General features: G+C 43.5%; 1 protein-coding gene across 1 annotated transcript in view; it reads left to right on the top strand.

Moving 5' to 3' along the window:
- LOC310775758 (protocadherin-15-like) overlaps positions 1-17,500 on the top strand; it is a gene marked incomplete at both ends in the record, with an annotated part of 239,416 nt that overhangs the window by 70,264 nt on the left and 151,652 nt on the right. Inside the window, 3 exons of the mRNA XM_083635894.1 lie at positions 2,708-2,816; positions 6,820-6,932; positions 13,028-13,234. Coding sequence (XP_083492020.1) covers positions 2,708-2,816; positions 6,820-6,932; positions 13,028-13,234 — 429 coding nt within the window. The remainder of the gene's footprint in view (positions 1-2,707; positions 2,817-6,819; positions 6,933-13,027; positions 13,235-17,500) is intronic.

Raw genomic sequence — 17,500 nt, 5'->3', positions numbered from 1 at the left:
AACCACAGCATCAAAGAATGAAAAGATTACTGAGACATCCTTTACATTCAGTATATAGGCCCATCCATGACTAGAGTAGAGCTCTTAGTTTGAGTGTGACTGGAGGATTAGAACATGAAAAACACAAATGTTAATTTAATAATATATCTTGTCTTCTTTTCCACACTTTTAAATTAGCACACTTAAATGCATCAACATTAATTAAACAACATTCTAGTTTTTGGTCATCTGACCACCAGAATATTTCAGGGTTTTGTTGAAGGAGTTCATGGAACAATACATTAGCTCATCATAAGTTGTGCAGTATAAAAGAAAATGGGACTTCCCTCAAATCACACAGCTCACATAATCGCTTCTCCTCTGGAATATTTTTGAATCGTCCAACCTCAAAGGCCAGAGGAAGAATACCAGCTCTCAGCTGTGCAACCACGGATCTTTGGCTTCTTGGTAAACCAGACGTAACATACAGTTCATTTTTCTTCACATTTCAATAGAAGCTTGTGTTTGATATGGTTTACATTACAGCACAAATTGTTCCTGTAGATATACAACATATCAACCTCCTCAAAGATAGAGCAGAGCTCCTTGGCCCATAGAGAATTGTGTGTTTTGCCCCACGAAAATATATTTTTATTTATTCTAACCTCAGCCATTTTGACTAGACGATTCCATAGTCCGACCATTTCACATGTTCGTCGAACAGACCCTGGTACCCATCCCATATCTCCCTGGATAGCTGGAATTGGAGCAAATATATGGACCCTCAGGAAGCATTGGGTAGCTCTGTTCTGTATGATGTCTACAGTTTTTGATTATTTTAGACCCCACACCCCTTAGTTCAATATAGGAAAGACACGCCTCCAACAGTTGGGTATACTGTATGTAGAATAACCAAGATCCTTACAGACTTTCATTTTGTTAAAAACTCATCGACTCCCGGCAGAGTCGGCAAGGCACTCAATTCCAGCCTCATAAGTCATAAATTCATCAAAAAATAAACCCAAATATTTACAGGCACCAACATATTCTAAATTCAGTGACAATACAGATATTGTTGTAAAAAAGGCTCATCAGCGTCTGTACTGTCTTCGTAAACTAAACTCCTTTGGAGTCGACCAGAGAATTCTGGCCACGTTTTATTCTTCCTTTATTGAAAGTATTTTAACATTTTCATTTATCTGCTGGTTTTCATCCCTCTGTCAAAAAGACAAGAACTCTTTGACAAGGTGTTGTCAACCTTAGCTCTAAAATTATAGGCAAAACACAAAGATCCCTAGTACAGTTTAATAGTGCACAAGTGCTCAAGAAAGCGCACAAGATAATCAATGACTCCACACATGTCCTTCATGTCTGTTTTGATTTAATGCCATCAGGAAAGCGCTTTAGACAGCCTGCCTGCAAAACAAACAGAAGGAAGTTTGGTTTTGTTCCAGAGGCCATTCGACTGGTGAACAGCCACAGTACAAGAAATGGTCAGTTTATCTAGACTAAGTCTGCACCTTGACCTTTTGATTTGAACCCTTGAACAAGTATAATATGCACTTGGATTGTATTGACTGAATTTAATTTGTATTGATCTGACATCTATATTCCTTTGTGGTGTTGGATACATTGTAATCAGGGATCTTGCTTTATCAGTGCCATTTATTGTATTTATTGTCTTGTTTTTTGTATTGTTTTTGGATGTGTACAAAGTACAGCTTGTTTGCAGTATTCATGCCTTAAATTGCCCCTTGCGGGACTAATAAAGTTTTTTGAATTGAATTGAATTGAATTAAAGTAACGGAACCTAAATTAATTGTTTTTGTACTTATTTCCATTTCTTTCTGAAATGCATTATTTGTGTTTTACTCTGGTTTATTGCTAGTCGCCATTTATAACACCACAGATTAACTATATTTAACTGTAGGTCAGACTCAGAGAAACCCAGTAAAATTATATTGTCCGTGTATAATAAAATACCCAAAATAATATCATCTAAGCATATACCTAAATTAGCTAAATAATAAAGCAAATAGAGTAGGAGAAAGTACGTTGCCTTGTTTAACTCAAAAAGGTGTGTCAAACCGTCCTGTAGACATATCATTGATCTCAACACAAGCAACAGGGCAACTGTACAAGGTCTGAATAGCTTTATAGAATCTACCATCCACCCCTGCTTTCACAAGTTTAAAGGCCAGCAAGTCTCTGTTTATCCAGTCAAACGACTTTTGAAAGTCGACAAAACATGCAAAAGTGGATTTACCTATAGCGATTCTACTTCTAATAATAGTTGAGACTGAGTGTATATGACCAGAATTTGATTGATTGATTGATTGATTGATTGATTGATTGATTGATTGATTGATTGATTGATCAAAACATTAGAATATACTTTATAAGCTGTACTAAGAAGGCTGATGCCCTTATAATTAAGAGGTATTCTAGGATCATTCTTTGATGACTTTGGGACAGGTTTAATAATGGACTTGTACCATACTGATGGGATTATGCCCTGTTCAAAGCATGTCTTGTAAAGGTGAAAGAGGACCTCTAAAAGCTGTGAATTGCACATCACGATAAATCAGTATCATTGTGTCATTACATTATGATTCTATTGAAATTATTGATAGAGAAATAGTGATGTATTGCCCAGGCCTAGTTTTGGTTCTGTTCCATTGTAGCATTGTGATGTTTTCTAATTTATGATATATTGTTGTATGTTCAGCTGAAGGTGAATCCAGTTAATGTGACTCCGCCAATCCAGGCTGTGGACCAAGACAGAAACATCCAGCCTCCTTCTGACAGGCCAGGGATTCTATACTCCATCCTCGTTGGTAGGTTCAAATCATATCCTGTTCCGATAGATACAGTCGGTCTGTGTGGGAACGCCCACAGAATGTTACTTCCGGTATCATTGTCACCAGCGGAAGGTGCTGTGGCTCTACTGCGGGGATTCAAGAGCAGGTACAGCAGGCTGTTCAGATGTGCATTTTCTGTCGGGGGTTGAATCCCCGATCCTGTCTGCCTGGGCTGGGCTAGCAGGTGAATGCTAACTATGCTGAATGGGGTGAACGGTAGGATTTCCCCCATGCTGACCCATTGACCATGTGTCTATGACGAGACACCGCCTGAATGTATTGGTTGGGATAGAAACATGTAGCCTTCTTTTGATATCCCACCTAGGTGTTGGTGGGATGTTTTTTGTTTGCATTTTTTTAGCGGGGGTTTCCTATCTGCAGGAAACCCCATGGGGAGCACATGCAAACTCCACACAGAAAGGCCCTTTTTGACGACCCAACCCGGGCCGTAGGCACTGAGGACATGGGAATGGGGACACACCCTCAAGCTGGGAATATGCTTGACGTTTGGCCCGGTCACACAGAAATGAGAGACACGGAATCCTGAGGAGAAAACGTGTGGAGCTTTTATACTCTGTGCGGGTTTCTGCTCACGGAAGTGAGCAGGAGTCTTGAAAACTCCACTTTGTCCGCCCAGCCGCGTCCGCATAGTTACAAAATTCGCGGTGTGTACGGCCAGGTGAAAACCGTCCGCACAGCAGCCTTGCGGAGGGGCGTGGCTTTGACGTCACTTTTCCGCACCGACACTCGTGGTCCTCGCCGATGCGGGAAGCATAATTCCAACTTCAGCGCCCACAGTGTCCCAGGCGGGAATTGAACCCAGGCCCTTCTTGCTGTGAGGCGACAGCAGTAGTACTAAGCCACCATGCCCCCTTGTTGGTGGGATGTTGTTCTTCACTGACCTTGGTCCTAGGTTAGTTCCACAACGGAGAGGCTGACTGGAAAGTCGCTGGCTCCAATCCCTGGACTGGCTGGGAAAATGTGTTTGGGGAAATAGTGAATTGCCTTCTCCAGTCAAACACTGTGGTTGTACTGAGCCGCTCCAAAGGTGTGAATGTGAAGCATGGCGAAAATGAACTTGAAGACATCAGAGAAGTCAGTGCATCACCTGTGTTTTGGTAAATACATTTTGGGACTCCACGTCATCACTGGAGGCATAGGCCTCTATCGTTGCAACGGCCTAAAAACTGTGCTTAGTGCCAGGCGCAGCGCAGATTAGTGGGTGTGGACCAGCGCACTCGATATTTTGGTGTCGGCGCTACAGGCGGCCTTAAGCATTATAACCACGCCTTTTAAGCGTAAAAGTATGCACAATCTGCTCATTGGAGAAGTGCAGTAAACAAATCACAAGCTTCCCTTTTAAGCTCCAATTCCACGGAGCGATCCAGTCCAGTCAGAAAAGCCAAGCACTCTGAGCTTCCCCCCTCCCTTTCGTCCCTGTCTGTCTCCATATATATTATTCCATATTATTATGCTTCTCAAACCAATCTCACTGCAGTTTAAATACTGCAAGCATGTAAATACGCTACACTATAGCAAGATCAAAGTGAAAAGAATGTTCTAAACATTGCATTGGCTAGAAAAATATAGCCTATCCCTATGTGGCCTATGTCATGATGAGATTAGATTGGTGAAAGTTTGTCCAGATTAGAATGATATCGTTTTCTCTACCTTTTCTTCTCCAGTGCTGCAGATGATGCACATAAATATAGCCTACATTACGTAAAGTCATTGCATAAATGTGTTTTTATTGTAAAAGTAAATGTGAAGTAAGCCAAGTCTTGTTGGAGCAGAGATCACAGTAGGACATCACAGTAGAACCGTGTTCACGGCTGTCACTCATCTAAATCACGTTAAATCTGCGAGGGACATATATACCACCTCCACCTGGATTACATATATGTTTCACATAGGGTTGTGTTTGGATTTCTATGTTTTATTTTGGCCAATATTGAAATGTTCGAGAATTGCATGTTGTGTGAACAGAAACATTATTTCTATCTACCACTTTAGGCAATTTAGGCTGATTTGGTTGAATTTCTTCTCGAAATGTATTAGCCTCAATGCATGCTGGGAGATTTCACATGTGACTCAACAGCCTCTGAATGACAGGGGCTCAAAACTACGATATAACAACTTTTCTCCATTGGTCTTTGTGCCTGTCTGACAGGCGAGAGAGAGGGAGTGAGAGAGAGAGAGAGGGGGAGAGAGTGTGAGATGGCAAAGGAGAGCTGTGCGTAAATACGCACAGTAAGATCCGCGGCGCACTGAATAAGGCCTGGTTTTGAAAAGCGCTAAGTGCTAAATTAATGCCAGGGGGGAAGATATCGTTAGGCCGGTATTTAAGGCCGAAACGCCCATTCTGGCCTATTTTGTCACTGCGCCACGCCTCTTCGCCGTAAAGCGCATTTCGGGGCCTAAAACCATGTGTATATCTTCCCGAGGCAGGCGCAAGGCACGTTTTTTTGCGTTTAACGCCAGTTTTTGCGCCTAAGGCCACTGGGAAGATAGGGCCCATAGTCTATCTGGCTACTGTAGGAAGCATCAAATGTAATTTCCCACATGTATAGCCTTATTCAGAAAGGATTTGCTGAATAGGGCTGAATAGGGCCACAATGTGTGTGGCCGACAACAACCTTAGGGATCCCAATATGGACATGTGGATTTTTTTTCTTTTGCAGGCTATAATTGTTACTGCTGTTGGTGTAAATAAAAGAAATAGACAAAGTAAAGTTACAGACATGCTCCTCTAGTAATGATTACATTACCTCCACCCCACCTGTAAAACTTTCCCATCTGAATAGGTTAATGAGAGAGAGTGGTACAAAGGGCAAACATCTGTTGCAACTTGCAAGCTCACACCACCTCCAAGGTCCATGAATCAAAAATTAATAAAACCAAAGTAATGGGGGGGAAATAACTGTTGTTGATGTACAGATGACAAAGGTTGAATTAAAAGGCCATGTGTTTTGGCTCTAATCGACCTCATCGGCCAGCTTAAGCGTAGCAGATGTTGTTGTTTTTTTATTCCTATGAGAAACACTGGTAACAGAACAAATGCTTCATGATTTTGTGCATGCTTTGGAGAACAAACTGACAAAATATTTGAAAGAGCGGACCGTTATAATGGAGCATTGAAAATGTCAAAATGCTTTTGTGTCTAGTTTATCTTTGTAAGTATTGTTCCTCGACCCTGAAACATACATTCTTGAACATGTGGAAAGAACACACACAAACACGCGTGTGAGCACAAACACACACAAACACACACAAACACGCATGTGAGCACAAACAGGAGGAACCATGATGTTGCCTTGGAATGCAACATCCCTCTGTGGGAGCCAATCAGATCAGTGCTAGCTATAAAGTGTGCGAGTGTGTGCACGCACACGCACTCGCACACACACACGCACACACACACTCTCACACACACACTCATACACACACACTCTCACTCACACACAGAAATGCAGACTTGAGTAATGTGATTGTGCACTTGTGCCTGTGTGGCCTCTCCTCTCACCACATGATTTCCCCACAGTGCAATGCAGCATTCCAGAACACCACGGTTCCTCCAGGTTAGGCCTGTGTGTGTGTGTGTGTGTGTGTGTGTGTGTGTGTGTGCGTGTGCGTGTGTGTGTGTGTGTGCGTGTGCGTGTGCGTGTGCGTGTGCGTGTGCGAAGGGTAGCATCCCCACCTGTGGAGAGCTGAGATGAGAAACCTGGGAGCATTAGCCATGCTTTTGCTCTCTCTCTCTCTCTCTCTGTCTCTCTCTCTCTCTCTCTCTCTCTCTCTCTCTCTCTCTCTCGCTTTCTCAAACACACACACACACACACACACTGACTGGACAAACCTATATTGATTCTAAAACCAATTATGGTCATCTCTCCTTCTCTGTCCCACCAATGGCTCAATTTTCCTTGTTTTCTCCTTGCTCTGTTCTTACTGTTTGTGTGTCTCTGCCTGCCTTCTTGCCCAGGTAAACCAGCATCCTATGCAGAGTATTTCAGCCTGAACAGAAGCACAGCAGAGCTTCTGCTGCTAAAGCCCATCGATAGAGAACTCTTCCACAGATTCGACCTGGTCATTAAGGTGAGGACCTGGTCATTAAGGTGAGGATGAATGGAGTCGCACATTAAAAGAGAATTCCACTATTTTTCCTACCTTTTTATGTCTAAGCAACTAATCTGAACAACAAGTTTTTGATATTGGATCCAGGTTGATCCGCCTCACTCACTGTGCAGTAGGGGTGTCACAATATATCGTCCCACGAAATTTCGCGATAGTAAAACGTCACGATATGTATCGTTGAGATGAAATCTCATATCGTGAAAAAAAAAAAAAAAAAAAAAAAATTTTTTTTTTTTTTCAAAAGTAGACAAAGAAACGTCTTTGTTTGTTGAAGTTCAATGTGTGGAAAGTAGTTCAGTTGAACAAGTCTCTGAAGAGACACATGAGAAGTTATACAGGAGAGAAACCATTCAATTGAGTTTCTGGCAAAACTGTTCCTACTTGACAGGAAAAACTGAAGATGCATAAAAAATAGACTAAGAAAAGTCTTGTTGTTTGAGTTTGAAGAAAAACTGAAGATGCATAATGAGAATTTATACTGCTGAGAAACCTTTTAGTTCAAAGTAAATCTAAGTGACGGTGTAACTCATTCTATTTCAAGATAAGCCTTATCTCCAATCTCATGTTTTTTCTAGTTGTTATTGTAATAACAATTTCCCACAACAGCATGTTTTGTATTTGTGCATTTCAAATAAAATACTACTTTTCCAGTCATATATCGTCATTATTCAAGTTTAAAAAAATATTGTTAAAATCGTATCGTATCGTATCGTTATCGTGAACCCAGTATCGTGATACGTATCGTATCGTGAACTGAGTGTATCGTGACACCCCTACTGTGCAGTGTACAGTACCCCCGCTTCACTCACTATGCAGTGAATGTTTTATATGTGTATTGTCTGAAGCCCACACCCCAAGATATTGCTCAAAGCCTGGACTTTAAATAAAGACAAGCATGTTTCTGCCAAATAAATGCAGTCTACCCTGAGCATTTGAAATGGCAGTAATTGTAAAGCATTGGCTAATGGTGTTCTGTGTGGGGGAGCTTGTGTAAAGCATTGGCTAGTGGTGTGCTGTATGGGTGTGTGTGTGTGTGTGTGTGTGTGTGTGTGTGTGTGTGTGTGTGTGTGTGTGTGTGTGTGTGTGTGTGTGTGTGTGTGTGTGTGTGTGTGTGTGTGTGTGTGTTTAAATCCAGTACATTTTGTTGGTGATAAGGTACTGCATTAGTCATGAAACCAAATCAATGGAGGGTAGTAAACCTGCTGGAATCTCACAGAGAGAGAAGGAGAGATAGGGAGAGAGGGACAGAGCGGGGGAGGGAGAGAGAGGGAGAGAGGAGGGGAGGGAGAGAGGGAGATTTCGAATATTTTATTACTTCTTTTAAAGAAGGAAAATGTTTTGGAAGGCTTAAGGCTGTTTCACACCGGTGCGGATTTCCGTGCGAATAATCGGCATGGACATTCGCAAAAAAAGAAATTCAATTAGTTGTAATTGAAGCTTGCACACCGCGGCCCAACATTCGTGCGGCATTTTATTTTTCCGGATGGACATTGACGTCTGCACGGAAACGCCTGCGGAAAATACGTTTGACCAATGAAATCCTTTGTTTACAGCTGATGTCATACCTCCACTACTCTTGCCAAACCCGGCTCATCAATTTGGTTTCTCAACATCCAATTTTATTTTATATGACGTTGACGATCAACACCGAAAACAAGGACAATAGATCTTCAGATCGCCCAGCAACTGGGATTCACTAAAGATGGTAATGTAGCTGTTATGTCACAAATTCCTACATGTACTTGCTAATGTTGTAAACCACTGTTGTACCATCACCGACGCCAAACCCAACCACTTTTTTGACAATATTCTATCAAAATTCTGTTTCAACTGCTGCTACAAATGATCACATGCTGTTTCAACTCGGTTTAATGGCTGAGAACACAAGTGAAACTTCTTCTCTTTCTGGAGACATCGGGCCTGTCTGATTCTCAAGTGAACGAGCAATATAGGTGGCATTTCTAGGTAAGAAGTTGTAATTAGGCTGTCTGAAACCAGTTTGATACATAAGTTCACTGAATTTGCAACCTTTCTAGGTACCTGGTTATGGATAATTTTCGAGGAACCATACCATGCACACTTTGGTGGGTTAGGGTATCCCATAATACCTTGCGCCCCTTCCAAAACGACGAAGAAGAACGGAGCGAGCCCGAGCGAGCCCCTAGTGGCGACGCCCACAAAGCCGACTGCATCAGAAAAAAGTGAAACAACGTTGGCTAAATAACAAACATCTGTCACTTTCTTATCGTTTTTATTCTAGGATAGTCAATAACGTCAGCCTTTACTTAAATGTAGTGCAGTCAGATGTTTGTACAGTGTCAGGAAAGTCACTTTTGAACAATAGTAGGAAGCATCTTACCTGGCGGTGTTCTGGACAGCAGCTGGCTAGTTAGGTTGCTAATATAACTAAGGTTTAAACGTTAGAGAACTCGCCCCACCCGTCCAAAAGCAGGACTACACAGCCAGGATGATAGCAGCATTGCAAACCTTCAAGTGTCAGTGGAGTTCGTTTTAATTGTGCTTTATTAAATAATAAGCTGTCATTACTTCCCATTTCATTTGTAGCGTTTTCGTTAGCTGGGTTTTACGCTTTTAATTTGAAGGTGGAAAGGGGAAATGGTCTGATCGTAGATTGAATTGACACTGATCTGTCAATTCTATCAGTTCATATGTACCATTTCCCTTTTTCGCCTTCAAATTAAAAGTGTTCACATTAGCCTGTGAATCCTCGACCTTTCTGGATTATAAAAGTAGTATAACGTTAGAGAAAACAGCCCCCAGCCATGCTGTTTTATACACATTTATTGCCAAATGCTTTGGGATTCAACTTGATCAATCTTGGTCAGAAAAAATCTTCTATATTCAATGGAAACAGTACCAGTGTGACCTGTAGCGTGCAATGCTACCTTCAAGCATGAGGACGTCTGAAACAAGTTATTTTTCATCCACCTATATTAAAATGAGTTACCTAATTAATCAAGTATCTAGTTAGGTAGCTAGGTGATAGGAGCTCACTTGAGTTACAGACAGAGAGATCTTGTTTTAATCATTCACTACAGGCTTTTCCTTACCAGAGTCTGGGAAATGACCTTATTGCTGGTGAAAAAGCTGCAAGCTGAAATCCCCAAATGCGACCAGTCCTCTCTGAACGTCTATGCTGCTAGCGTAGTTTTGCAGTAGCCTGGGCTAGTTTTGCAGGGCCTTTCTTCTTCATGGTATATTCTTCTTCTGTGGTACCGTCGCCCAAGCGGCCAGGGCCGGTTCCAGAACAAGATGACTAGGGGTGCATCCTAGATAGGAAGGGGTGCAGATGCCCGGCCAAAGGCCGGGCCCACTCGGGTGGCCGGCCGCCCGAAATATTTGACATGTTATTTTACTAAAAATAATGCATTTGACCATCATTTCAAGTAGAATGATACCACCCAAGCAAGAATATTTAAAGTGTTTCAAGTGCTTTACTGAAATATTTGGACCATATTAGGGGTGCACCGATCACCTTTTTTGCCACCGATCACCGATTGCCGATCACCTATGAGAAATATCTGCCCAACCGATCATCGACCGATCACCGATTACCGATCACCGATATATATATATATATATATATATATATATATATATATATATTTATTTATTTATTTATTTATTTTGTAAGCAGCTATAGCAGTCTATTATAGAACAGTTTCCATTTTACATATAGGCCTACATTTCATGCATCAAATTGAAAGTGCAGCACATTTTCTTTTTTTTTTCTACATCAATATTTTATATTTTGTAGGCTAAAGGAAACCGCCAACATGATTTTTTGTGTGTGAGATAATTGGAGCACAAGACTGTGTTGAACTAAATGGCTAGTAGTAGTCCAGTTCCCTCAGTTCAGTTTATAAAAGAACAAAAATCATTCCACTTCGGGATTTCCATGTTACCAGTTCAATGCAGTTCAGTTCACTCAACAAAAATACTCCATTTTCCGGGATTTCCCTGTTACACAAGAAAAATAACTTCGACCCAAGTTAACTATTTTATCGATTAAGCTAAAGCGGCTAAAGCTAACCGGAGCTATTAACGTTAGGAGGATACACGCAAATATGGATCAAACACGGACTTAACAGCATGCAAATGCCTCGGTAGGCGGGAGGACTGGAGGTAACTTCTCTCTGCTGAGTCTGCTCTAATCACCAGCTGATTTGTGTGATTCAAAGAGGCAAGGGGTGTGTTGACAGTCTGGTGTGGTGTGTGGAGGTGAGTACACTGACGAAAGCAAAGCGTGTGCTTTGCAACACAATGATATAAACGTTAGAGCACAATATGAAAGTTAAACGATAGACATTGAAGACATGAAAATGGGCTGCCTCATGTTTCTCACGTGCAGCATGATCGGCTATGCAATCGGCGACAATAAAGAAATATCTGTAGCAGCAGATCACATATTTGAGGTCAAAATCGGCCGATACAGATTGCGTGCCGATTGATCGGTGCACCCCTAGACCATATAATGATAATACAATTATCTCAACCTTAAAAGGTTACATATAGGTGCCAAAAAGCCATAAAATCACATCAAAGAACAAAGAAAAACAACAACTATAATTCAAGTTTAAACAGTAAGTGTGCAGCTGTAGCATTTATTTAAAAAAAAGTTTTTTTTTTTTTTTTTTTTTACTTTTCAACTATGCATGCAGACAATTAAAATAAGGGTGCAATGCATGCTTTTGCACCCCAGTAGAACCGGGCCTGCAAGGGGCTCACTACGCGGCCTACTTTCTCTTATCAAAGGCACTTTCATAAGGTATTTGCACCTTTTATCATGCACATTTTAATATGAAACTTTATACATAAACTGTCAGATATCTGCAAATAAAAGCGACTTGCGACAGCTGACAATTAACCTCTTGAATAGCCCGCAAAGAAGGAGGAAGTACGTCACTCGGTCCCCAAACTAACGCTGGTCGGGTTTGGGTATAAGTGGTCGTGTAAGGCGTCACTTCTGTTAAATGGATGAAGTGTTAGCCACTTGTATCCAAGTGCTAACTAGCAGTTTAGCATCAAATTTGGGGTCCGCTGCTACTGCCTCCATTTTCTCCTCTCATTGTTTTTTGAGCTGACGGAAATTTCACTGCCTCCAGTTTCTTTTCATGGCTCATCTCGCTCGCTGCTGTGTCTGTCTGTCTGACATTAGCCAACTAGTAGGTAGCTTGCGGGTAGGCGGTGCTGTCCTACTAGACTAGGGAGCCCGGGAGGGACACTAACTACTGGTTACACTGAACACAGTTTTTCCGCTGCGGAAAATGAATGTGGGACTGCGAATAATTTGCACCGGACCTGTGTGTATAGGTTGCAATGCGGAAAATTCGCATGGAATTTCGTTCCGCATTCCGACTCCGCATTCACACCGCATCTGTGTGAAACGGCCTCAGGACAGATGCTGGGAAATAAAAATGGATATAGAGAGTGTTTTTGGTACATGACACCACACAAACATTGCCTGGGTCCAGACCTTTGACTCCGCCCACTCCACAGAGTTGAGTTTTGGCTGCTTCCAAAGACGATGGGATCTCAAGCAAGATGACCCAACTTCAACTCACTTCCTGTCATTTTGTCACGTTGGTTTTGCCCATGGTTTTCCACGGACTTAGGAGGTTTTCGGCAGGTCTGAGTCTGTTATAGTCAATGGGAAAAGTCAACGTGATCTCAGATTATGACAGTGTGGGCAATGTGGCCAATGTGTGAAGGTCTTCTCCAGCCCAATGAGTACACCGGGCCCAGGTGCACCCAATCAGCCTAATGACCCCAACACCAGGCTCTGAAGGGTCGTCACAATGGGATCTTAAACTGTCTGTGCACAACATTTTCTGGTAGGATTGTCGAAAAAATGCAAACAAGGTGCAGGAGACCTGTTTGCCCGCTGAGCTGATAGATTCCTAAATTCCCCAGTGAATTTCACAGCCATATTGAGTTTGAGAACGTGTTTTAGCACACAGCCTCTCAGCAGCATGGGCAGTAGCCGCTAAGCATCACAGTCAGAATATATCAGCAGTCTCTTCCCTTCTCTTTAGGCAGAGCAGGATAACGGCCACCCCCTCCCAGCGTTTGCCAACCTCCAAATTGAAGTTCTGGATGAGAACAACCAGGCACCCTACTTCCTGGAGACCAGTTACCATGGCTACATCAGTGAGGCGTCACCTGTAGGAGCCACCATAGCGACCAACGCCAGCTTGGCTGCTCCCCTGGCCATCATAGCTCTAGATAACGATGTGGAGGAGGTGAGGACAATACACATGTTCAAACATGCATGCTTACACACACATTGGGGTCGCCACTGACTAACGACATTCTAAGTTGATTAATTGTCATGATGAATCGTAATATGAGAACAATGCAAAATTTCATTTTGGAAGGTACTTTATAGGTAATTGAAATGTCTATCAATTTTGGGAGGTTGATTACATTTCGTCCTCCTACAAAGAAATGCATTTATACAATTTATACAATACAATTTCATTTCAGGAAATAACTTACTATACGATAAAAAGGCATACTACGCTCCTGCTGAAACATTTTACAGTATGTACAGTATGTGTGATTTGACTAACTAACTGAAAATCTTCTCCACCACGCTGAGGACCCAATGATATGAATGTTATATCTGCTCCCTTTCTAGCTGGCAGCCAACCAGACGCCTGTAGGTATCAGCTGAGTGCAGTGGGGTCTGTGTTTCAATCACTGTGTAAATATTGAAATGACTGTAAAGGCAGACTATGAAACTTTTTCTAACTTGCTGTTTGTAAATACAGTCAAGGTGTGTGTAAACACACTCACCCCTGTGTAATGCAGGCCAAAGTCACCCCCCCCCCCACTAAGCATCATGTTTTTTTTAAGGCCTATGTCATAGCTTATTTTAAATTATTCTCAATTCCTCGATTCCCTCTGTGATTCTATTATCACAGAAACTATAGGGCCCTACCTTAATGCTGCCATCAGAACAATTTTTCTTTTTTTTTTTTTTTTATAAAATATTGGGGGAAAGCTGCAGCAGCACCGTTGTAACCCAAATAATAATAATAATAATAACTTGGATTTATATAGTGCCTTTCAAGGAACCAAAGGACGCTTTACAATAAAGTGACACATAATGACAAACCAAACAAAGAAAACAGAGGAGACTAATAGGCCAAAGGCTTTGTTAAACAGGTGAGTTTTGAGGGTGTTCTTGAAAGTGTCCAAGGATGGGGCTTGCGGATCTCTGCTGGGAGAACGTTCCAGAGGGTGGGTGGGGGCCACCACACTGAAGGCTCTGTCCCCAAAGGTTCGGAGGCAGGTTGTGGGGGATGGAGAGGAGACCAGTGTCAGAATACCTCAGATTCCGGGACGGGGTGTAGGGGTGAAGGAGGTCAGATAGGTACTGGGGGGCAAGAGCATGGAGGGATTTGTATGTGAGGAGCAGGATTTTGTAGGTGATGCAGAACTTGACCGGGAGCCAGTGGAGATGGATGAGGGTGGGGCTGATGTGCTGCCTTGGCTTGGTGCGGGTCAGAACCCTGGCAGCTGAGTTCTGCACATATTGGAGCCTGTCCAGGGTTTTGCTGGGTCCCCCGAACATGACTCCATTGCAGTAATCCAGATGGGAGGTGATGAAGGCGTGGATGAGGGTCTCAGCTACAGAGTTAGTAAGTGATGGCCGGAGTCTGGAGATGTTTTTGAGGTGGTAGAATGCGGATTTGGTGATGGCTTTTATGTGAGAGTGAAAGCAGAGAGTGGAGTCACCCAGGTTGCGGACTTCAGAGGATCGGGAAATGGAGCAGCCACGTCCACGTCAAGAAGAACCAACCTTCCTGAGCAGTGCCGCGGGAGCCACGGCCATGAGCCCGGTCTTATTGCTGTTGAGTTTGAGAAGGTTTGATGACATCCAGGTTTTTTTCATGAAGGCAGTTGACAAGGGACTGGGGGGGGAGTTGGGTGGATGGTTTGGTCAAGAGATACAGCTGTGTGTCATCGGCGTAACAGTGGAAACTTAGACCGTGGTGGTGGATGATCTGGTCAAGGGGGAGCATGTAGATGGTAAAGAGAGGGGGGGTTCCAAGCACAGAGCCTTGAGGCATGCCATGGTTTACTGAGGCAGGGGTGGAACTGAAATCATTGATAGAAACAAACTGTTGCTGGTTGGAGAGGTAAGATTGCAACCAAGAATGGGCCATGCAGTGAGGCCCAGCTGGTGAGATAAGCAGTTGAGGAGAATGGTGTGGGAAACTGTGTCAAAGGCTGCTCAGGTCCAGGAGGATGAGAATACTGATATTGCCAGAGTCAGAAGCGATGAGGAGGTCATTAGTGATTTTGATGAGGGCAGTCAGTCAGTCACTCTGTGCTGTGATGGATTCTGAACCCGGATTGAAGGGGTTCATAGAGCTCATGGTTGGACATGTGCTGGTGGAGTTGGGCAGCAACTGCTCTTTCCAGGATTTTGCTGAGGAAAGGAAGGTTGGAGATCGGGCGGTAATTGTTGAGGTCATCTGGGTCCAGAACTGGGTTTTTGAGTATGGGAGTGACTGAGGCCATTTTAGACTGGAGGGAACTGTCTGTCATGATGGGGCAGAGGGTGGGAAGGGATGCCTTGACCAGGGCTGTGGTCCAGAGAGCCTTGGCCTTGGAGACCAGCTTAGCACCGCAGGGAGCATCCACAGGGGAGAAGGAGAAGAGGCAGCACTCAGGCAGGGGTGCAGTCGGGGGAGCAACGCCCTGAGGCTGTGATGCATGTGGTGGGACAGGTGCCTGAATTTGCTGGTGGATAGAGTCCACTTTGGCCTGGAAGAAGTCCAGGAACTTGGAGCAGAGGTCAGAGGAACCTGAAGGGTGGGGGGCAGTGAGGGAACCCAGTAGCTGGTTAATGGTAGAAAACAGCATCCTAGGGTGGTTTTGCTGGTTGGCAATGAGAGTGGAGTTGTAGTGGGTCTTAGTCTGGGAGAGAGCAGCTCACATAGTGAGTCTTTAAAGGCCTTGAGGTGGACAGTGAGGCCAGTTCATTTAGAGAGCTGCTCTAGTCGACGGCCGGCGGCCTTTATGGTGCGAAGTTCAGTGGAGAACCAGGGAGCGGGGCGGGTGAAGGAAACCGTCCAGGTTATGCGGGGGCGAGAGAGGCGAGGCTGAGGGATAGGGCAGCATTCAAATGAGCTACCAGACCATCCACAGTGGTGTCAGGGGGATCTGAGGCCATATGGGTGGCAATTGTGTTGGACAGGACTGGTGCACTCACTGTCTTGATGTTCCTGGACATGATGGTACGGTGTATGCACTGCCTAGAGAGGGGGAAAGGTACAGTGAAGAGGATAGCAAGGTGGTCAGATAGAGCGAGGTCGAGGCACTGCAGGTGGGAGGGAGTTGTACCAGAGGAGCACACCAACCCAGCAGGAATGTGGGCGGCAAACTAAGCGAAACAAATCTGTATTGTTGAAGAGCTTGTCTGTTCTAATGTGGTTTCATTTACACAAGTTCAAACAAATATACACAAACCTTTTCCCGCCCCCAAAATAAACAGAAAACTGATTTTTAAAATCTCACCATCATCATCATCTTCAACCGCTTATCCGGGATCGGGTCACGGAGGTAGCATTTCCAGCAGGGAACCCCACACATTCCTTTCGCTGGCCACATTAGCCAGCTCTGACTGGAGGATCCCGAGGCGTTCCCAGGCCAGCGTGGAGATATAATTTCTCCACCTAGCCTTCGGTCTGCCCCGTGGTCTCCTTCCAGCTGGACGTGCCTGGAACACCTCCCTAGGGAGGTGTTTTACATCTCATATTGTCAGAATATCCTGATATGATAGTTTACGTGGGAAAACGTTGCTAACCCATTAAATCACAATGCAAACAAAGCTACTGTACATGTAGCACTGTAGCAACAGTGTTTAAACAGGAGATTAGAAGAAAGATTGGGCTGTTGAAGGCGCTGATTCCATTCCCATTCTTCCTCCTTTTTGTACTCCTGAATTTCTGCCTTGTGCCTTGTTTGCAGTGTTTGAAGTGCACTATCTAATTTGCCTGTGAATCTGGATAGTAAAATGACCCCCCCCCCTTAATTGCCTCTTGGTCATAATGTAAGAATTTACAGTGCTGCAGCGTTGTTATCGCCCATGCATTCCCCAGAGGTTGGCTTGTTTAAGATGTACATTTGAACTAAAACAAGCTTGGTTCATTGCTTTCTACATTCACAGCAGGGAACGGGCTTACTGTGTGTGTGTGTGTGTGTGTGTGTGTGTGTGTGTGTGTGTGTGTTTGGCAGTTGATATACGTTGAGTCATTTTAAATATTGCTAACCCTGGTCTTTCCTCCAGCATTAAGTACCAACAATGATGATTCGTCCTAATTGCTTTTATGTGGCATCCATCACCTTTATTTATGCATGTGTGCGTATATATGTGTGTAGAGACTGTGTGTGTGTGTGTGTGTGTGTGTGTGTGTGTGTGTGTGTGTGCTTATTTATGACTCAATATCCACTCTGGCTACATCGACAATATTATCAGCCCCCTATACCCTGCT

This window comes from Poromitra crassiceps, assembly GCF_964638095.1.
Source record: "Poromitra crassiceps genome assembly, chromosome: 4".
NCBI classification, from domain to species: domain Eukaryota; kingdom Metazoa; phylum Chordata; class Actinopteri; order Beryciformes; family Melamphaidae; genus Poromitra; species Poromitra crassiceps.
This window is presented reverse-complemented; position numbering and strand designations above follow the sequence as displayed.